The sequence below is a fragment of the Gossypium hirsutum genome, chromosome D06, assembly GCF_007990345.1.
Source record: "Gossypium hirsutum isolate 1008001.06 chromosome D06, Gossypium_hirsutum_v2.1, whole genome shotgun sequence".
Classification (NCBI taxonomy): Eukaryota; Viridiplantae; Streptophyta; class Magnoliopsida; order Malvales; family Malvaceae; genus Gossypium; species Gossypium hirsutum.
In genome coordinates, this window is record NC_053442.1 from 66,371,895 (window position 1) to 66,389,351 (window position 17,457).

Here is a 17,457-nt window from a genome sequence, read left to right on the forward strand (position 1 = left end):
AAGGAATAATATACATACACACAGAATAAGTACAATTAATTAGATCAGAAAAAAAAAACTACGAGATCTAAAGGAAGCGTAAATAATAAATGTTCGTCTCATGGCCAGTCCCAAGAGGTAAAAGCAGCGACGCTGCTCCACAAGGCGATGGAATATGAGACAACTCGTCGACGGAGGAGCTCCACGGATGGAGGACCGTCAACGTCAACGAGCTTTTTTCTATGGCGTTATCTTCGAGATTTACAAACACAATATACGGTTTGCCCCGGTTTTATAGATAAGGATTTTGAATCCTCCGCCATATATACGATCAAATTGAACACCTAAAAATAAGAAAAGAAGAAGAAATTAATAGATTCAAAGTATTTGATCAGGGATTTTTAGACGAATTTGAAGCTTTGCTTGGAAGAATTGAGCGGTGAGCTGTAAAATGGGTGTTTCCAAGGTTAATTTATAGCGTGGCTCGCCGCCACTCGCTTTTGATGCTAGGGTTTTTGCATAGCGACATAAAGTATCAAGGCCCAACTAAAGGCCCAACAATTTTAACACTTGGAATTGCAAAGCTAAATTTTGAGAATGGCTTAATTACAGGATTAGCTCCAAATTAAATATTTTTTTCTCACTTAGATACTTAAAATTTCTTTTTTATTAAAACTGGTATATAACTTTTCAATTTTGTTTCATATTATTCTAAGAGTGTAAGATGTCCAATAGGAAACAAAAATTTAAGTACCTAGGCAGGAAAAACATTATAATTATTGGGCCAATTTTATATTTAAGCTTTTTGGAATTGAAGGGGTTGAAAATAAAATATTAAATTTCTAAATTGAATTTATTTAAAGCCAAATTTAAATTATAAAACTTGTATACAATATGTTACTACACTTAAATACGAATAGGAGCACATTGCTTAATAAATGTAAATGTTGAATTTTGAAAAAAATAAATATTTACACCCTTAATTTATTGTATTTTATGTTATTTGCCAATAAATTTAAATATTAAACAATATATTTTAATTCGAATATAAAAATAAAATATTTAGAAAATCCATAAAATTTAACAATACCCAAACTAGTAATAAAATTAATTAATTTACATTATAAATTTATTTGTTATTTGATAATACTATAATGTTATCTATAATTTACTTATTTTTTCAATGCTCCTAATAAGAGGATTTATATACTTGATATAATTTTTTTTCAAAGGGTTATTAAATAAGCCCTCAAACAAGCCCTAAGAGTTAGATTCAAGGACAAAATTTAAAATTTAAACAAATTACTTCTTTTTTATCATAATCAAAATAAACTTGACTTGATCTATAATAAACGATGAACATAAAAAAATGAGAAACCAAAACTTGTAGGATAGATTGATCCAAGTGATGGTAAAACAAGAGAGGTCATTGCACTGAAGATTGATCCAAATGAATGAAAAAAGTCACTAAAAATTTTGGTGGGGAGGGACCAAATCATATCATATCATATCATAAATATTTGTTAAAAACCCCTCCCCTTCACATGTTAAAAAAATCAAGTCCTAGCATAGGGATCTTTTCATTACCACAAAATTCTATTCTAAACTACCCTGACCTTATTATGTACAGCAAGTTGTCAATATCATCTTCCTTTGCTATCATCCTTTTTCTCCACATCCTGCAGTCATAGCATACAAAATGCCCAAAAAAAAGGGTTTAGATCAATGCCGAATCCCGTATAATCGTCATCTGTTATTAGGTTGAATATACATTGTATAATGAGCATTAGATAAGAACTTCAGTTTCATCCATTTCGATGTCACAAAGTAATATACAATGCAACAGCCAAAGAATCTCAACTATGGAAGAGAAACCAAACGATATATAACTAGGGTTAAAGTACCTGGGAGGTCCCTGTATTATAGGGACTGGATAAAATTAGCCCCTGAACTATTTAAAAGAATCAAATAAGTCCAAATTGTAAGAGTTAACATTTACTGTATAAAAAAATGTCTTGAAAATTATTTTTTTTCAATTGCATTAAACTCCAAACAAAAATAGCATTTAGAGAACCATAAAAACTTTAAAATTATGAGCTCTGCTATACAATAAATGATATTTTTTCAAATAGGAAATGTTAACTATATTCCAATTTGGACTTATTTGATTCTTTTTAATACTACAGTCTACAAGGATTAAATCAATCCATTTAATAGTAGAAGGACCTCTCAAGTACATTCATCTATAGCTAGTGGAAATAAACTTACAAATTTTATATTGAAAGAATCTGGGGAGGAGCCAAAATAGGGTTGTGTATGACTGATTTGTATGTTCTTCAATAGTTACACCAGACCAGAGATGTTCACCCTAAACATAGTAATGGCAAAATTTGTCATTATCCTTCTCGAAAACTACTGTTGAACCAACTATTAGTTTATCTGAATGCCATCAAAAACGATAATTCTTACAAATATCGCTTTCAACTCTATGAATGTTAAATTGTAAGTTACATAATAGCAGCTCTAGAGATTGCATTATGAATCTAGGTTTTCTAAGAGCAAGCACTTTCAGCAAAGAACAATCGATTTCGTGTGATATGGTACAAACTAAAGAATATACGTACACATTCTTACCTTCTGTTATGCTTTGATGGCTTTGACTAAGAATCTCTTGCACAGCAGGATTTGTTGTTCGAGCAAGTCGTTTAACATGATTCAATCGCAATCCTTTTGAACTTAAACCTGAACACCATTTTTTTATATACAAACACATAATCCGAAATTTGAGTAGTTCATTAATAAATGGTAATATAAAGTGATATGAATTTTTAAACTTACAATTGGAAGTTCCATTTTCCTTCATCAGCCCACCAATTGAAACCCCATCACCAACAGGATCATTTATTGCTCGAGCCAGATGTTTTATGCGATTCAAACGTACCTTTCCAGGTAAAATAGCTAACTTCTGAGCAGGGACATCCAAACCTGTTGAAGTAAACCATAACAATAAACTAGTAAGAACATAATCACACTGTGTTTTATATCCTTTTTGAAGTTAACATTAATGGTTATTTTAAAGGGGAGCTGACTGTGGGAGTTTCCTGTATCGAGAATCAGTCTTTGTTGTTGTCCGTGATCCGTTCTTAGAAAAGCATCAGCAGCAACAGCAACATCAGCATTACACCGAGGACTAACATCCGAAACCGAAACACAAGTTAAAGCATTACTTAAAGGTAATTGAATTGGTGATATAGGAGGGTTTAATCGAGCCATTTCGGCTCTTTGTCTTCGCAATTGATAGTTCCTTCGACGTCTGGCTAAATGCTTTTCTTTTTCCTCAAGGCTCATTGATTGCCTTCTTTGCCTATCCCTTATACGACGACGTTCCCTCTCTAACTCCTTTCGTATCTCTGATCTGCTTGTTAATTCTTCCATCATCGTTTCACAGTAGAATTCGATTGAATCACACAATCTTCAGTTAATTAAAACATCCACTAGATTTTCCTGTAAAACAAACATTAAAATTTTTTTTAAAAAAAAAGCAATCAATGAGAATAATTATATATAAAATAAAAACAATTTCAAAATCGTGAGAAAGGAAAAGCTAAATCTAATGATTAAACATTTTTTTTCCATAAAAAGCAGCAAACTTCTCTGATCTTATAAATGAATATTCCTCACATTCAAATCAAAACCATCACAATTTTTTTTATTAAAAAAAACAGTAATGGAAAATGAAGAGGAAAACCCTAACCTGGAGACGGTGGAATTGAACGTAGGATGAACAACAAATCTGGAAAATAAACAAATAAATCATAGACAAAGGCAAATGTAAGAACTGAAAACGAGATCGAATCGGTGCTTTTCTTTTCTCTTTTATTAATATAATTTTGGGCGAATTGAAACTGTTCCTTCTTCGTAAAATTAAAGCCCGTTATTCATTTTGATAATTTGATTTTTAGGGAAAAATAATAATATTTATTTTACAATTTGAATTCGAGTCAATTTAATTTATTTTTTAATTATATAATATTTGAATTATCTAATATTATTTCTTTTAACAACTTTAACCCTCAACATTTAGAAATTGTGTAATTTGATCCTTTTTATCTTTCAATTTTACTTTTTTTGACACTAAGTGTTAAATTGAAAAAAAAAACAAATTTCACAATGGATAAATGTTAAGAGTTAATTTAAAAAAAATTAAGACTAATTTGACATAATATATAAATATTGAAAGCTTAAAATTACCATTATGCTAATTCAAAGTCAGCCACTTAATTACTGGTGACAAAAATAAATAAATAATTAAGTGATAATTTTGTAAATTTTCATAGTTGGGTGACTATAAGTATGATTTACCCTTTATATTTTTGGTTGATAGGGAGCGATGGTATTGGTAGGTAGTATGTGTTTGACTTTCATAGGCGCCTTGTATTCACTTTTTGTTCTTTGTATGTTGCGCCAAAAGCCAATACGACAGCGTATTGGTAAACTTTCTGAATAACAAACAAAACCATGAGAAAATTATTTTTCATCATATCTTAAAAACAAAATAAATATAAATATTTTTTTTTTCTAAAAAGTAATTCTATTTTTTCGAATATCATTTTCATGAAGCAAAGCTTGAATCCTAAATACGGAGAGTCCTCCCCTTATGATATTCGCCTAATCTTCTACGGTGTCGTTTTCCCGCTTATGTTTTGTCTATTATCTTTTTCCTCTTGAAAACTCTTTTCTAAGGAGTTTCTCGTAGAAACCTTTGTCCAAAAAAGGGAAGGATTCCCATTATCACAAAGAAAGAGGGGATTATAGTGCAATTTGCCCTAAATTGCCACAATTGGTAAGGTTTCTTCTTTTATTATTATTGAATAAGTACACTTACTATTTTCGATATTCGTAATTCTTTATATGATTAATATCTTAATAATTTAATTGTACGATTAATATTTTAATGATTCAATTATTATGAAAATTTTTAAACTGATTCGATATCTTTATCATATTAATTTAAAATATTATATATATATCTGTGGTGTATGCGGAGTCATTATATGCTGGACGAATGATTTCTCCACAATCATGATTGAGGAGGGGAGTGGTACTTTAGATCTGAGCGATTGGCAACGTGTAATCAAGAGCCGAGAGGGACGACTAGAGGTGCTCATGGGCCGGGCGGCCAGGCCTGACGGCCCGCCCGAAATATGGGAGGGTTTGGGTAAAAATATAGACCCGAAATATAGGCTTGGGTAAAAAAACAAGGCCCGTTTAGAAAACGGGCCGGGCCTCGGGTACAACTTTTTTGGCCCGGGTCTGGCTCGGCCCGATATAATAATTTTTTTTATTTTTTTATTTTTTTATTTTAAATTTTTTTTAATTTTTAAAATAAATTTTTGGTATTTTATTAAAAAATAGGCTGGGCCGGGCCGGGCCCGAGCTTATGATTTTTTCCCGGGCCGGCCCTGGGCAAAATTTCAGGCCCATATTTTGAGCTGGGCCAAAAATTTTTATGGGCCTGGCCCGGCCCATGGGGACGACAAGGTTTTTCTTCCTCTGGAGATGGGCATTTCAACGGTTTCTTTGATTTTCGAAATTGGGGCTCCACAAAGGTGACTAGGTTTTTCTTTCGTTTTTACTTTGGTTGTGGGTAGGATGTAGTAACTGTTATCTTTTTCTTGTTTAGGACTTTCTTTAGTTTTCTTAATTGCAGTCTGTTTATGTCATTGTGTATTATGTTGTCATTTCCAATTATATATAAGCCCAACTTTTATTCAAAAAAAATTATATATTAATATTTATTGAAGGGTTACGAGTTTTTTAACATGAAACAAATAGTTAAAAAAAATTAATTTACATCAAATTTGACATACGTGATTTATATAAATGAAATATAAAATGTAACGGTTGGATAATTAAAATATCAACATACAGACTAGGGAAAACATTAAATTTTTTCGATTAGTTTTTTATTAATTTGACTTAATCGACCATAATCTACAAAAATTGACTCAACCAAATTAAAGCTCAATTATAAATAATTAGAAATACATTAAATTAAATCGATTTTTAGGTCAAATCGGTTAAAAAATTAAGAACAGTTAATCCACCGAAATAACTATCTAAATTGAATTTATAACCGAAAAAACCGCCAAATTAAAATCGATTAAGTCGATTTTTTCGATTTTAACCGAAAATTGCTCTCCCGTGCATATAAAGAGATACGAAAGAGTGTAAAACTATTTTCGTTTTATACAATGGATCTCTCCCCACGCATAACACACAAACACAATATTTGGGGCCCTTCTCCACCACTTACTAGATGAGATGACATTTATTTTTGTTGTTTCCATTGAAAGGAAACCATACAAACGCCTAATGGCGCTTAGGGATAGTCCCCAAAAAGGAAAAGTTGTTCCGAATACAAGACAAGACAAATACAGCTCAAAGCTAGGAACAACTACGATCGTGGTGCGATAGTTCCAACCCCAACATAAGGCTTTAGGTTTACCTATAACCAACCATAGAGTCCAAAACCATGACCATACAAAAACGGAAGGAAAAGGAGGAGATCAAGACCGCAACTACAGGCCTCAACAAGTGACTATGAGATGCCGTGTTCATGGTTTTAGGCCATCGAGGAGGAACCCGCAAAACCGTGCACGACCATGTAAGGATAGAGCCATACTCCAACGGAGCTCAACAACCTTTAGAGCTAGAGTCTAAAGCAATGGAAGCTGTGAAACATCACCAAATCCAACTGAGGTGGCCCGAGTCCGGTTCCCATACTGCTGATGGGTGCCATGACCAACTTAAAATTATAGAGCTGAGGAGTCGTCAGCGCAGAGAGAACCACTTGAAAAAGAGACAGAAAGGGAGTCTTTTGAGAAAATACCGAAAAAAAATTCGTCACTGTCATTTCCTATTAAAAACAGGTAATAGTATATGAATTGATTCACTGATTGATGTGAGCCAATATCCACAAAGTGACTAAAATCTGCTCAAAGCTGTTTCATAAGAAATGTACACTGAGATTTTTGCAATTCAGTCCCTTTGCCTAAAAAACCAACACAAAGCTAAGCTCATATTTTTCTATAAATTTACAGCACACACCTAAAGGTTGATGCTATAAAATTAAGAAGAAAAAAAAAGGGTATTTGGGTAGAATTTACAGATTCCTCCATTCCTTTTTCACCTCCATGCAGAAGAGGTTGCCATGGCTCTGTTTATCCACCCAAGATAGAGAGACCCTTCTCTCTCTACAACTCTATAGTTGTTGTTATATTCTTTTAACATATCTTGTACCGCTGATGTGACCAAAGAACTCAACGGATATGGAGAAAAACCAGCCATCATAAATCTCGACCTCCATTTTCCGAGAAGTTCGTGTCTTTCCACCCTTTCTTGCCCTTCACAAGCAATCATATTCACAATATCCCGAGCCACGCAATGCTGTTCAGCACTGATCCTTTGCTTGTCGTCTCTTGGACAAGCTACGTCTATGGATTCGAACATAGCTGTGTAATAATTGAGTGTCTCGATGTACCGAGAAAAAAAGGGGGATGTGTTGGTGTTAGACTCTTGCTCAACAAGGGTGACGACTTTGGGGGACAAACTCTTCACCAATCTCAACAATCGGTCTCTGTGGTTCGAGATGGTTACGCTCTCATCCGGCATGTGATGCAATACATAAGGGAAATTCACGGCTAGGGCTTCCCCAGGACGAATGTTGAGATTCTGTACTTGAATCTCGGAAGTAGACACGCTAGTATCATGAAACTCGAATGGCACTTTGTACGACTTAGCAAATTCCGATAGCTTCTGCCCCACAATACTAAGTCCGCCACCTCGAGCATGATTTGACTGAGAATCATCAATACCAGTAACACGGATAAATGGAGGCCCACCAGGGCGTTTTGAAAGAGCTGCAATAAGGTACATCCATTGGGTACCCTGTGCTATTTGGAAATCAATGATATGAATTCTCTGCTCGTATTCCATGACTTCCTTGATGACAGCATTAGCTGATGTGTATGCAAACTTCCAGTACGGGCAGATTCGAAAGAGAATATGCATGTAAGACATTAGTTCCGAGCTTGTCGGTTCTTGACATTTTAAGGCTTTGTAGATATTACTCCCCGATGATTCCAACCTTGCTCTAAGCCCTTCAAGAACATAAGCACCCAATCGTTGGAGTGGTTCCCCAGATACAGAAACCATTTTCTCCAACACATGCATTAAACCTGCCACTCTCGACTTGTCATTGTCGTAAAGCGCTTGACCACAAGCAATAAGCACCTCCTTCAAGTCTAATCTAGGAATCATGTCCACCAGTTGCTCGTGGTTCAAGCCTGCCATTGAAGCAGCTTGGTGAGCTCCACTAGTAAAGCAACAATTGCAGCTGTCTATAATATCCGATTCAGGCCCCAACAACGAGACTTCCAGCTCTCGTAACTTGTGCTTCAATCCATTGCTATCATCAACAACAGAAGATCCACTGAACGGTGATCCATGTGTATTGTCGGGGGAATGATGAGGATCAGACATCCACGATTGAGAACCTTGTGGAGAGAAAGGACTCCTGCTCGACGAGACACTTATAGCAGAAGGGGAATCATAAGCAACGATACTAGCAGCCGCCGTGGATGATTCCAGAGTAAAAATCTGGTCATTGTAGGCTTGATAGGACACACTGGGTCCTTGACTGCCGATATCCGAACATGCATTGTTCTCTAATATCTGAATATGAGGCAAACAAAATTGATCAACATCCTTAACAGGTTGGTGATACAACCTGTGGATATTGACCCGAGTTTGGTGTTTCTGAGACGTTTGCATCTAAACCGAACCCTGCTTGTCAATAAAGCACTCGATTTTCGATAGAATTCGTTGATAATACTAGTAACACCTTCGTCTTCTAACAGCAAACAATCACTCGATCAAGCAAAATCACTCGTTAACCAAAAACAGAATAGATTAAGCAAATCTCCATGAATGAATTAACCCAGTTTGATCCTCAGCATCAATTTTGACAATCACAATCTGTTTTAAAGAAATCCAAGAAAAATAAAAGAGATTAGATTATGTAACTAAAAAGGGGGTAAAAAGTCAGAGAAAAACCAAGCAATAAAAAAAAAAGAAAAAAGGAAGCCATAGCTAACAAGCAATCTATATACAAGAGCGATCAGCTCCAAGAATCATTATTCATTTAATCTAACATATAGAAATGCTTTTTTTTTTAATTATTATTATGGGATGCTTGTAAAGCTAAAGCAAATACTTCATATATCATAAAAAAAATGCCAGAATTTCATTATTCTAAGCTACCAAAAGTACCCAAAAAAAAAGTTGTTGATATGATTGTCATAAAAAACACAAATACACACACAAAAAGAAAAACCATTTTGATTATTTTTAGAGCTAACCCAAATTCCCAAATCATAAATTATGAACAAAAAACGAACCATAAGCTTCAAATTGAACTTAAACAAAAAAAAAAAGGTTGGTGATATGATATCATCAGAAACATAAATACAAAAAAAAAAAAACAACAACAACATTTTTATTAATTTTAGAGCTAACCCATATTCCCAAATCATAAATTATGAACAAAAAACGAAACATAAACTCCAAATTGAGCTCAAAGAACAATGATTTTTCAACCCCACAACTTATCATCAGCCATAGATAACCAAAAACAAAGGGATTAAAACGATGAACCGAAGAGTAAATAATTAGCATACCTTAGTCAAAAAACAGCAGCTCTTTTCTTTTTTTTACCTTTTAATTTCTTCTTCAACAACCGTCAAAGCCCTTTTTTGTGTCTCTGATCTAAAGATGATGGCTGCTTTTGATTTTCGTTCCGGTCACTGGAAAATTAATGGTGGAACCTGTATTATTTTTATATATATAGTCGTGAGTGTGATGAATTTACCAATAAACGCCCTTGGTAATCTTTTGTATTTACACGAATGCCACTCCGAAAATTCTAAAAGAGGGCGTAAAACAAAAAAATCTTTACTCGCTCACAACGTGTGGACCGCCGTGTGCGCTCTCGGCACCAAACCGAGTGTGAGACTTAATTCAATTTAATCCCTCTATTATTAATTAAAAATTTTAAATAAGATTAAATTAAAATAAAGTCAATTTAAAAAAAAAGAATTAAACTGGAAATGAAAAAATAATAATATTTAAGATATCTTTTTGTACAATAAATTTTAATTTTGTTAAATGGACTTATTTAATTATTTTTAATTTTGTAAGGATTAAATTGATGATTAATTTAGTCTAGTCCTTGTAATACACAAACTTTCATAAGAGAGTAATCGGTTTAATATGTGAGTTCAGTTAGTTTTTTTTTTCAAATCAAATTAATCGATTTTAACATGAAATAACGGACCCTACCGACTTTAATTAAGAAAGTCAACCAAACTGAACTGACATTGATTCAATTGATCTCTTCAATTAACCGTTCCAAAATTTTTGAGCTGGTTTAGTTGTATTGAATTAATATATTTAATATATTATAAATAACTAAAAATAATATAAGGTAAGTTAGTTTTTTCGATCAATTTGATTTTGGCAAAGGTCAAAATTGACTAACCCATCCCACCGGACTAAGGGTGGGTTTGGATGGCGATTGGATGCGGTGCGTTTAACTTACTTTTTATCTCGCGCTAAAATATCTAATCTCACTGTCACCGCTATTTTTACATTAACCATAGCTAAACGTACTGCCCGTCCAAACTCACTGTAAATTATAATCAAATTGAGTTGGATTTATATTAAGATTATTCGATTTTTTTTATTTGGATCAATATCACAGGTCTAATTTAATATATATATAAAAATTAAAATCTGTTTTCAGTCATTAAAATAATAAAATTAGTAGTATATTTATTGTAAATAATAGAATAATGTGAGTGCAAAATAAGTCAAGTTTTCCCCCATTTTTAATTTTCAACTTCGAAGATATACAACAATTAATTGGCTTGAGATAGGAAAAGGCTTCGAATTTGACGGCCTTTTTTAATTCTAGAAGACGACTTTATTATTTAAATATGCTTCAACGTGGAAAATAAATTTTCACTTTTTATTTACTACTCTGTTAATTTAGCACCGTCCAATTTAAAGAAAAAAACTACAATTTAAGTGAATCGACCCAGTTCATACGGTTCTCGGTTAAATAAATTATTAAAAATAAATATAATTGTTAAAATAAAAAAAAAACGATTCAACCACACTACGAATCAAATGGTCTAATATCTTTTTTTTTAAATTGGATTGAACGGTCAGTCCAGTTCAGCTAACAGTGGTAAAGACTTGTAATGGGAAATTACCAATTCAATCAGTTCAAAAATGATAAAATTATATTTTAACCTCTTAAAAATTTATAATTGATTTATAAATATTAAAATATTGATAAATAAATTTTAATTCAATTCACATTTTTATTGTTCCAATAATAATCTCATCTACTTCAATGATTAGGGGTTATATGTATAATATAATTTTTTTTTCAATTTTAATAGCATAAATTTTGACTTTTTTTTGCTTGTGTTGACAATTGATGTTAAATTTATTTTAGCAATTAATATTAAAATTAAAATGAAATACCTAACTTTTAATTTATTTCTTCGAATATTATATAAGAATAGGGGAGTTAGTAGGGTCTCGACCCTCTCTAAAATAAAAAATTTTCCATCTAGTCTCTTTAAGATTTTAAAAATTTTAAATTAGTAAACGTAAAATCACACTTTGACTCTTTAAAAATGATAAAATTTTGATTCAATTATTTAAAAATTATAATCATATAAATTAAATTATATTTTTATTATTATAAAAAATATAATTTAATTTCGATCTCTCAAAAAAAATTTTAACATCATCCCGGATAACAATGATATTAAAAAAAAAGACGTAATTAATGATGTCGTTAGCCATGAATATGGGATTAAATAATAAACTAACTGCACGTTAACATCAGATTTTGGAGACGCCTGAATCAACAAAATACCATGGGCGGAAGCAATGAATGAGTAAATGGCAGTTGTGTAAATTATGACAAATTGAGGGGGGTTTGGGGGAAGCCGCATCTACCAGGAAGTTGGGCACTTGGCAGTAAGACAGGTTGCTCATTCCCCGAAGCAACCCTAACTTTCCCGAACGTGTTTTTGTAATTTTTTTTTGTTTTTTTTGTTTTTATCATATTATTTGTTTTTTTTTATGAAAGTTAACAAATTGTAAATATTATACTGTAAGAAGATGACGTGGCAACGTGCAGATGGTAGGCAGGTTCCTTCTCTAGTTTCTCCGTGTCATCGTCATAAGATCAGGTGCTTCTGGAATCATAGTACCCCTCGAGATAATACGGTGAGATGCGATGCCAAAAATCTCTTCGTCTCTATGGAATTTGTAAATTAAATATTTTATTTAAAAATTGAGTAAATTAATTTTTATATATTATATTAAATAGTAAATTAATTTATTTTTACTGTTAAAAACTGATACTAGTGTATAAAAAAATAGATAATTTAGTTCTTATATATTAAATCAGACAGTAAATTGATATTTCTATTAGAAATTTTATCGTTGTATTAGGAGTCAAATTGTAATATATCACATCTATTAAATAAATAAATAAATTAGTCTATATACGTCAGATTAAATAGCAATAAAAATCCCATCCATTTCTATTTTAAAATAATGGTCTTTGTATGTTAAAATGAGGTACACGTGATACACTAAATCGTTTTTAGCCTAGTTAGCTCATGGCAACAACTTTGACAATTTTAATTTAATAAACACATCCATGTGTTACGGACCACAGTTCAAAGCTCATGATCATTGCACAAAGAAATGGATGACTAGAAATTGAGTTCTTACGTAGTTAATAAATGACTAAAAACCCTTTTTTTTTTCTAACTGTATGTCAGAATGAGGTACACGCGGTACACTGAATATTTTTACTTTGTAGAAAAATAGGTTTTTAAGTTAATTTAATAAACACGTCCGAGTGTACCACGTGATAAATGTTTTTACTTGGTTAATAAATGACTAAAAACCCAGTTGCCACGAGGCAACTAGACTAAAAACCAATGAGACAAAAACACTCTCCTGGTAAATGTTTTAATTTAGTTAATAAATGACCAAAAATCCATTTTTTCTACAAAGTAAAAACATTTACCATGAGGGTGTTTTTGTCTTACAAAAAAATAATTTAAACCCTAAATAAGTTTAGAAAGATCCCACTCTTTACGTTACCATTTCACCTAAAGCTTTGTTTATTTTATACATCGTTTTTTATAAATATATTGTGGGTATGTCATAATTTAACTTATGCTATACTTAAAACTCTTTACTGAATTAGTGTTACGAGTCAATCAGGCACCGAAATTTCATCTCAAATTTACATAAAAAAAACCAATCAATGAATATAAAGAGAGGATGGAGTCTAATTGAGTCAAACAAAACCATAAAATTGAAACTTAAAAGTCTGAGATTGAAATATTGAAGATAAAAAAGATGATTATGAGATTCAAAAGCAAATATTACTTTATAATTCGTACATATATTTTTCATAGTGCTGTCCTTTTACATGTGTGTATGCTCTCTTTTTCCCCTCGAAAAGGGCTATTTTTCTTGTATTGAAAAGTAAACACCTCAATGAGATAAATGTTGATTAAAAATAGGGATAAATTAATATTTAGCCCCTGAACTTATTAATGTTTCCTACATTGGTCTCTAAATCTTTTCTGGCCCACAATAATCTTAAAACTTTGGCAACTTTTCACAACATGGTCGTGAACTTGAATTTTGTTAAGGTAGATCATGTTATCACTTGATTTTTTTATTTTTATTTTCAGGTGATGATATGACAGGATTCAGAGCGCTACATCATTACTCTTGAATGGAATTTAAGTTAAGGGATCAAATTGAAAAAAAAAAGTTGTCAAATGTCGAGATTAATTTGAATTAAGAACGTTTAAGGATCAAATTTAAACAAATTCAAATTCAAAAATTAAGGATGTGTTTGATAATGTATTGAAAATGAACTTTCAACATTTAATTTATTAATTGTGTTTGACAGTCGTATTAGTATTTTACTCTGACGTTGTTTGATAAACTAAAAATTTAAGTGCCCAAAAATTAAGTGTTGAATTTTTATTTTTTTACTAAATTTTATAAGTGCTGAATTTATATTAGAAAAATTGATTGGTAAATTGTAAAATATAAATATTGAATATAATTATATTGTTTGATAAAAACAAATACTGATTTAAAAAAATATTTATTTATTAGTTTTAATCTTATTAATATAATATTTTATATTATTTAAAATAGTTTTGGGTAAAAGATAAATATCTTATTTATTTTAAAAATTATAATTTATTTCAATCTTTTATTTTCTATATTATAAACTGAAAATTTAAGTACGATGAATTTTATAAGTGTTGAATTTATACTAAAATTTTATTTGGTAAATTAGTAAATATGACTAAGTAGGTAGCTACTTATCACTTGGCGTTGAAAATATTAAATTGATTTTATTTTTCAAAAAAATATTTTTTAACTAAATTAATTTCTCATTTTATTAAATTTAAAATATTCAAATTATTATCTTTACTATTATCCATAGCTCGTAAACTTTTAAATAGGAGGACGATGTGTTTCAGTTAGACATGTCCATGGGCCGGGCAGCCCGGCCTGGCCCGACGGCTCGTCTGAAATATGGGAGGGTTCGGGTAAAAATATAAGCCCGAAATATGGGCTTGGACAAAAAAACGAGGCCCGTTTAAAAAATAGGCCGGGTCTCGGGCACCACTTTTTTGGCCTAGACCCGACCCGGCCTGAATATAATAAATATATATTTTTTATTTTTATTTTTATTTTTAAAATACTTTTATTTTTATTTTTATTTTTAAAATAATTTTTTAATGTTTATTAAAAAATGGGTCGAGCCGGGCCGGGCTTATGATATTTTTCCCGGGCCAGACCTGGGCAAAATTTCAGACCCATATTTCGGGCCGGGCCTAGGAGGCGGGCCGAACATTTTTCCGGGCCTAGCCCGAACCCGGCCCGGCCCATGGACAGGTCTAGTTTCAGTGCACTCAAACATAATCCTCTTGCACTGATAATAATACTGATACCAATCGAGTTAAGACTCAATCGATAAATTTGATTATTTTTAAAGAAATTAAAATATTAGAAACACATTAAATCATGGATGTAATAAAGTCATCAATGGCGGCATAATTTTACCACGATGATATATTCCCAAAATCACCATATGCATACCACGGTTTATCGTTGACTATTTTACATTGGCTAATTGATGATAAGTCTTATGGTACAAGTATCTAATTCCAATCAACGGTATTGTTTCACCCACCGTGCTATATTTTATTTATAGGGTAAATTACGTATCTAATTTATATTTTAGTCACTCAATTTTAAAAAATTATAAAATAATTACTAAATTATTCGAAAGTTTTCATTTAGATCACTGGGTTCTTAAGTTTTCTTTCTTAAAAAAATTGAACTACCAATTTTTAAGCGACGGTTCGAGGATCTGTACGATAAATCTGTACCCAACGGTAATTTTAGAATATTTTTATAAGGAGAGGACAAAGTCAGCAAGAATGGACCTACACAACTCAATGGTGCGTCATGTGGGGGATTTGACGAGCATAACGATTGAGAGAGCCTATGACTGCAAAATATATTACATGATTAAAGCTGATTTATTATCTCTTATACTTTTTCCTCTTTTCTTCTTTTTAAGCTTTGTCTTATTCTTCCAAACCCAATAGTAATGAAATTTTTCATTATTGGACCCATCTGTGATGTATATGATTGAAATATTAAGTTATTCATTTAAAAATAATTAAATGAAATTTAATTGAAATAATAAAAATAACTAATTATCATGTTTTTGGTATACATATTTATTTATGGTAAATTATTAAAATAGTCACTTTTGTTTGTTTTAGATTACATTTTAGTCACTTACGTTATCGTTTTGTTACGAAATGACCACTCTGTCGTTAAGATATGTTACCTCCCAAACGACAGTCTGATGTGGCAGTTAAAATAAGTTTAAAATGCCAACGTGGATGTCCAGCTGAGATGATAAATGTTGAATTTTTTTTATGAAAATAGAATACAAAATTTACCCTAAAACCCAAATCATTCATGCTGGACATCCCAAAAATTTGTATTCTATTATCATTAAAAAAGAATTAACTTTTCTCATCCCAACTGGACATCCACGTTAGCATTTAAAATACATTTTCACTGTCACGTCGGACTGTCATTTGGAAGGTAACAGATCTTAACGACTGAGTGGTCATTTCGTAACAAAACGATAACATAAGTAATCAAAACGTAACATTTCAAATATAAGCGACTAAAATATAATATGAAGCAAACAAAAGTGACTATTTTGACAGTTTACCCATTTACTTATTTATTATTAGTTTGTAGCAATTTGCTATAGTTTTGGTTATATATCATTGGTTTTGACTCTTGATTTTTAATTTAATTTTGACAATATTACTTTTATATCGAGAGAGATGTTTTCAAGGGAAAAAATTGATGTTAACATTTCAATTGAAGTAGTTAATAGTGTCAATTATTTTGATTGATTAGCTAATGGCGTTATACAAGTAAATGGGCTAAAATGTAGGGACTAAATCTCAATTTTGAGTGTAACAAAAGAGACCAAAATTATAATTTAAGTATTATTTGATTATTATTTTTAAGAACATTATTTTTTACGTAATTGAAAATAATTCATTGACTTTATTTTTAATTTTTTTAGTGATAATTTCGAAGGTGTTTTTATTTGTTTATAAGACATTTGTCAATCCCTTAACTCTACTCGTGGAATCTAAAACCTACACTCTGAGAACGACGACTCTTTTTTTTTAATATTAATCTCATTATAAAATTATATAACTCTACATCATTCTATACTTGATGATAACACCGATAGCAATCGAATCAAGATTCAGGGCCAGTTATTCATTGCTTAAAAAAAGTACTTCTGACTCCAAAAGTACTTTTGAAAGAAAAGCTGTGAATAACAAGCTGCTTTTAGCTGAAATTTTTAGCTTTTTAAAAGTGTTTTTCAAAAGCACTTCTGAAAATGAGCTGAAAAGTAGAAGCTAAAAATTTTAGCTTTTCCTCTCCCAAAAGCACTTTTGGTGCTTAATTACTTTTTCACCCCTCCAATAACATAATATTTTTCTTTTTTTTCTTGGTACTTAATTACAATTGTGTTAAAATCATTAATTAAAAATAAAAAATATTTTTTAAAATACTAATTACAAATATTTAATGGTTATATTTAAACATTTAAAATATAGTTTATATATTCTAATTAAAATTTATAAATAATTAATATTTATTACTTAAAAATATTTACAATTTATATTTCATATATTAAAATATTAACAACAAGTTATAATATTTTTTTAT

At 31.1% G+C, this 17,457-nt stretch overlaps 2 protein-coding genes across 5 annotated transcripts; both read right to left on the reverse strand.

Annotated features, from left to right (window-relative positions):
• Positions 1 to 86: 86 nt before the first annotated feature.
• On the reverse strand, positions 87 to 3,934 carry LOC107963719 (uncharacterized). 3 transcript variants are annotated; one of them, XR_001702000.2, is made up of 6 exons: positions 3,734 to 3,931; positions 3,069 to 3,483; positions 2,818 to 2,964; positions 2,614 to 2,721; positions 2,248 to 2,347; positions 1,512 to 1,658 (listed from the first exon to the last, which is right to left on the reverse strand). XR_001702000.2 is itself a non-coding variant. In XM_016900168.2 (5 exons), the coding sequence occupies exons 2-5, from the start codon at positions 3,415 to 3,417 to the stop codon at positions 1,639 to 1,641; spliced, it is 612 nt and encodes a 203-aa protein (XP_016755657.1). In that variant the 5' UTR covers positions 3,418 to 3,483; positions 3,734 to 3,934; the 3' UTR covers positions 87 to 1,638. The 3 variants fall into 3 exon arrangements, 2 of the variants coding, with proteins under 2 accessions (XP_016755657.1, XP_016755655.1); XM_016900168.2 differs by lacking the exon at positions 2,248 to 2,347 and having other exon boundaries at positions 87 to 1,658; positions 3,081 to 3,483; positions 3,734 to 3,934; XM_016900166.2 differs by lacking the exon at positions 2,248 to 2,347 and having other exon boundaries at positions 87 to 1,658; positions 3,734 to 3,932.
• Positions 3,935 to 6,868: 2,934 nt separating this feature from the next.
• Positions 6,869 to 10,021, reverse strand: LOC107963721 (scarecrow-like protein 13). 2 transcript variants are annotated; one of them, XM_016900169.2, is made up of 2 exons: positions 9,720 to 10,021; positions 6,869 to 9,018 (listed from the first exon to the last, which is right to left on the reverse strand). In XM_016900169.2, exon 2 carries the CDS (start codon positions 8,812 to 8,814, stop codon positions 7,168 to 7,170), a length of 1,647 nt encoding a protein of 548 aa, XP_016755658.1. In that variant the 5' UTR covers positions 8,815 to 9,018; positions 9,720 to 10,021; the 3' UTR covers positions 6,869 to 7,167. The 2 variants fall into 2 exon arrangements, with proteins under 2 accessions (XP_016755658.1, XP_016755659.1); XM_016900170.2 differs by having other exon boundaries at positions 9,757 to 9,863.
• Positions 10,022 to 17,457: the final 7,436 nt, after the last annotated feature.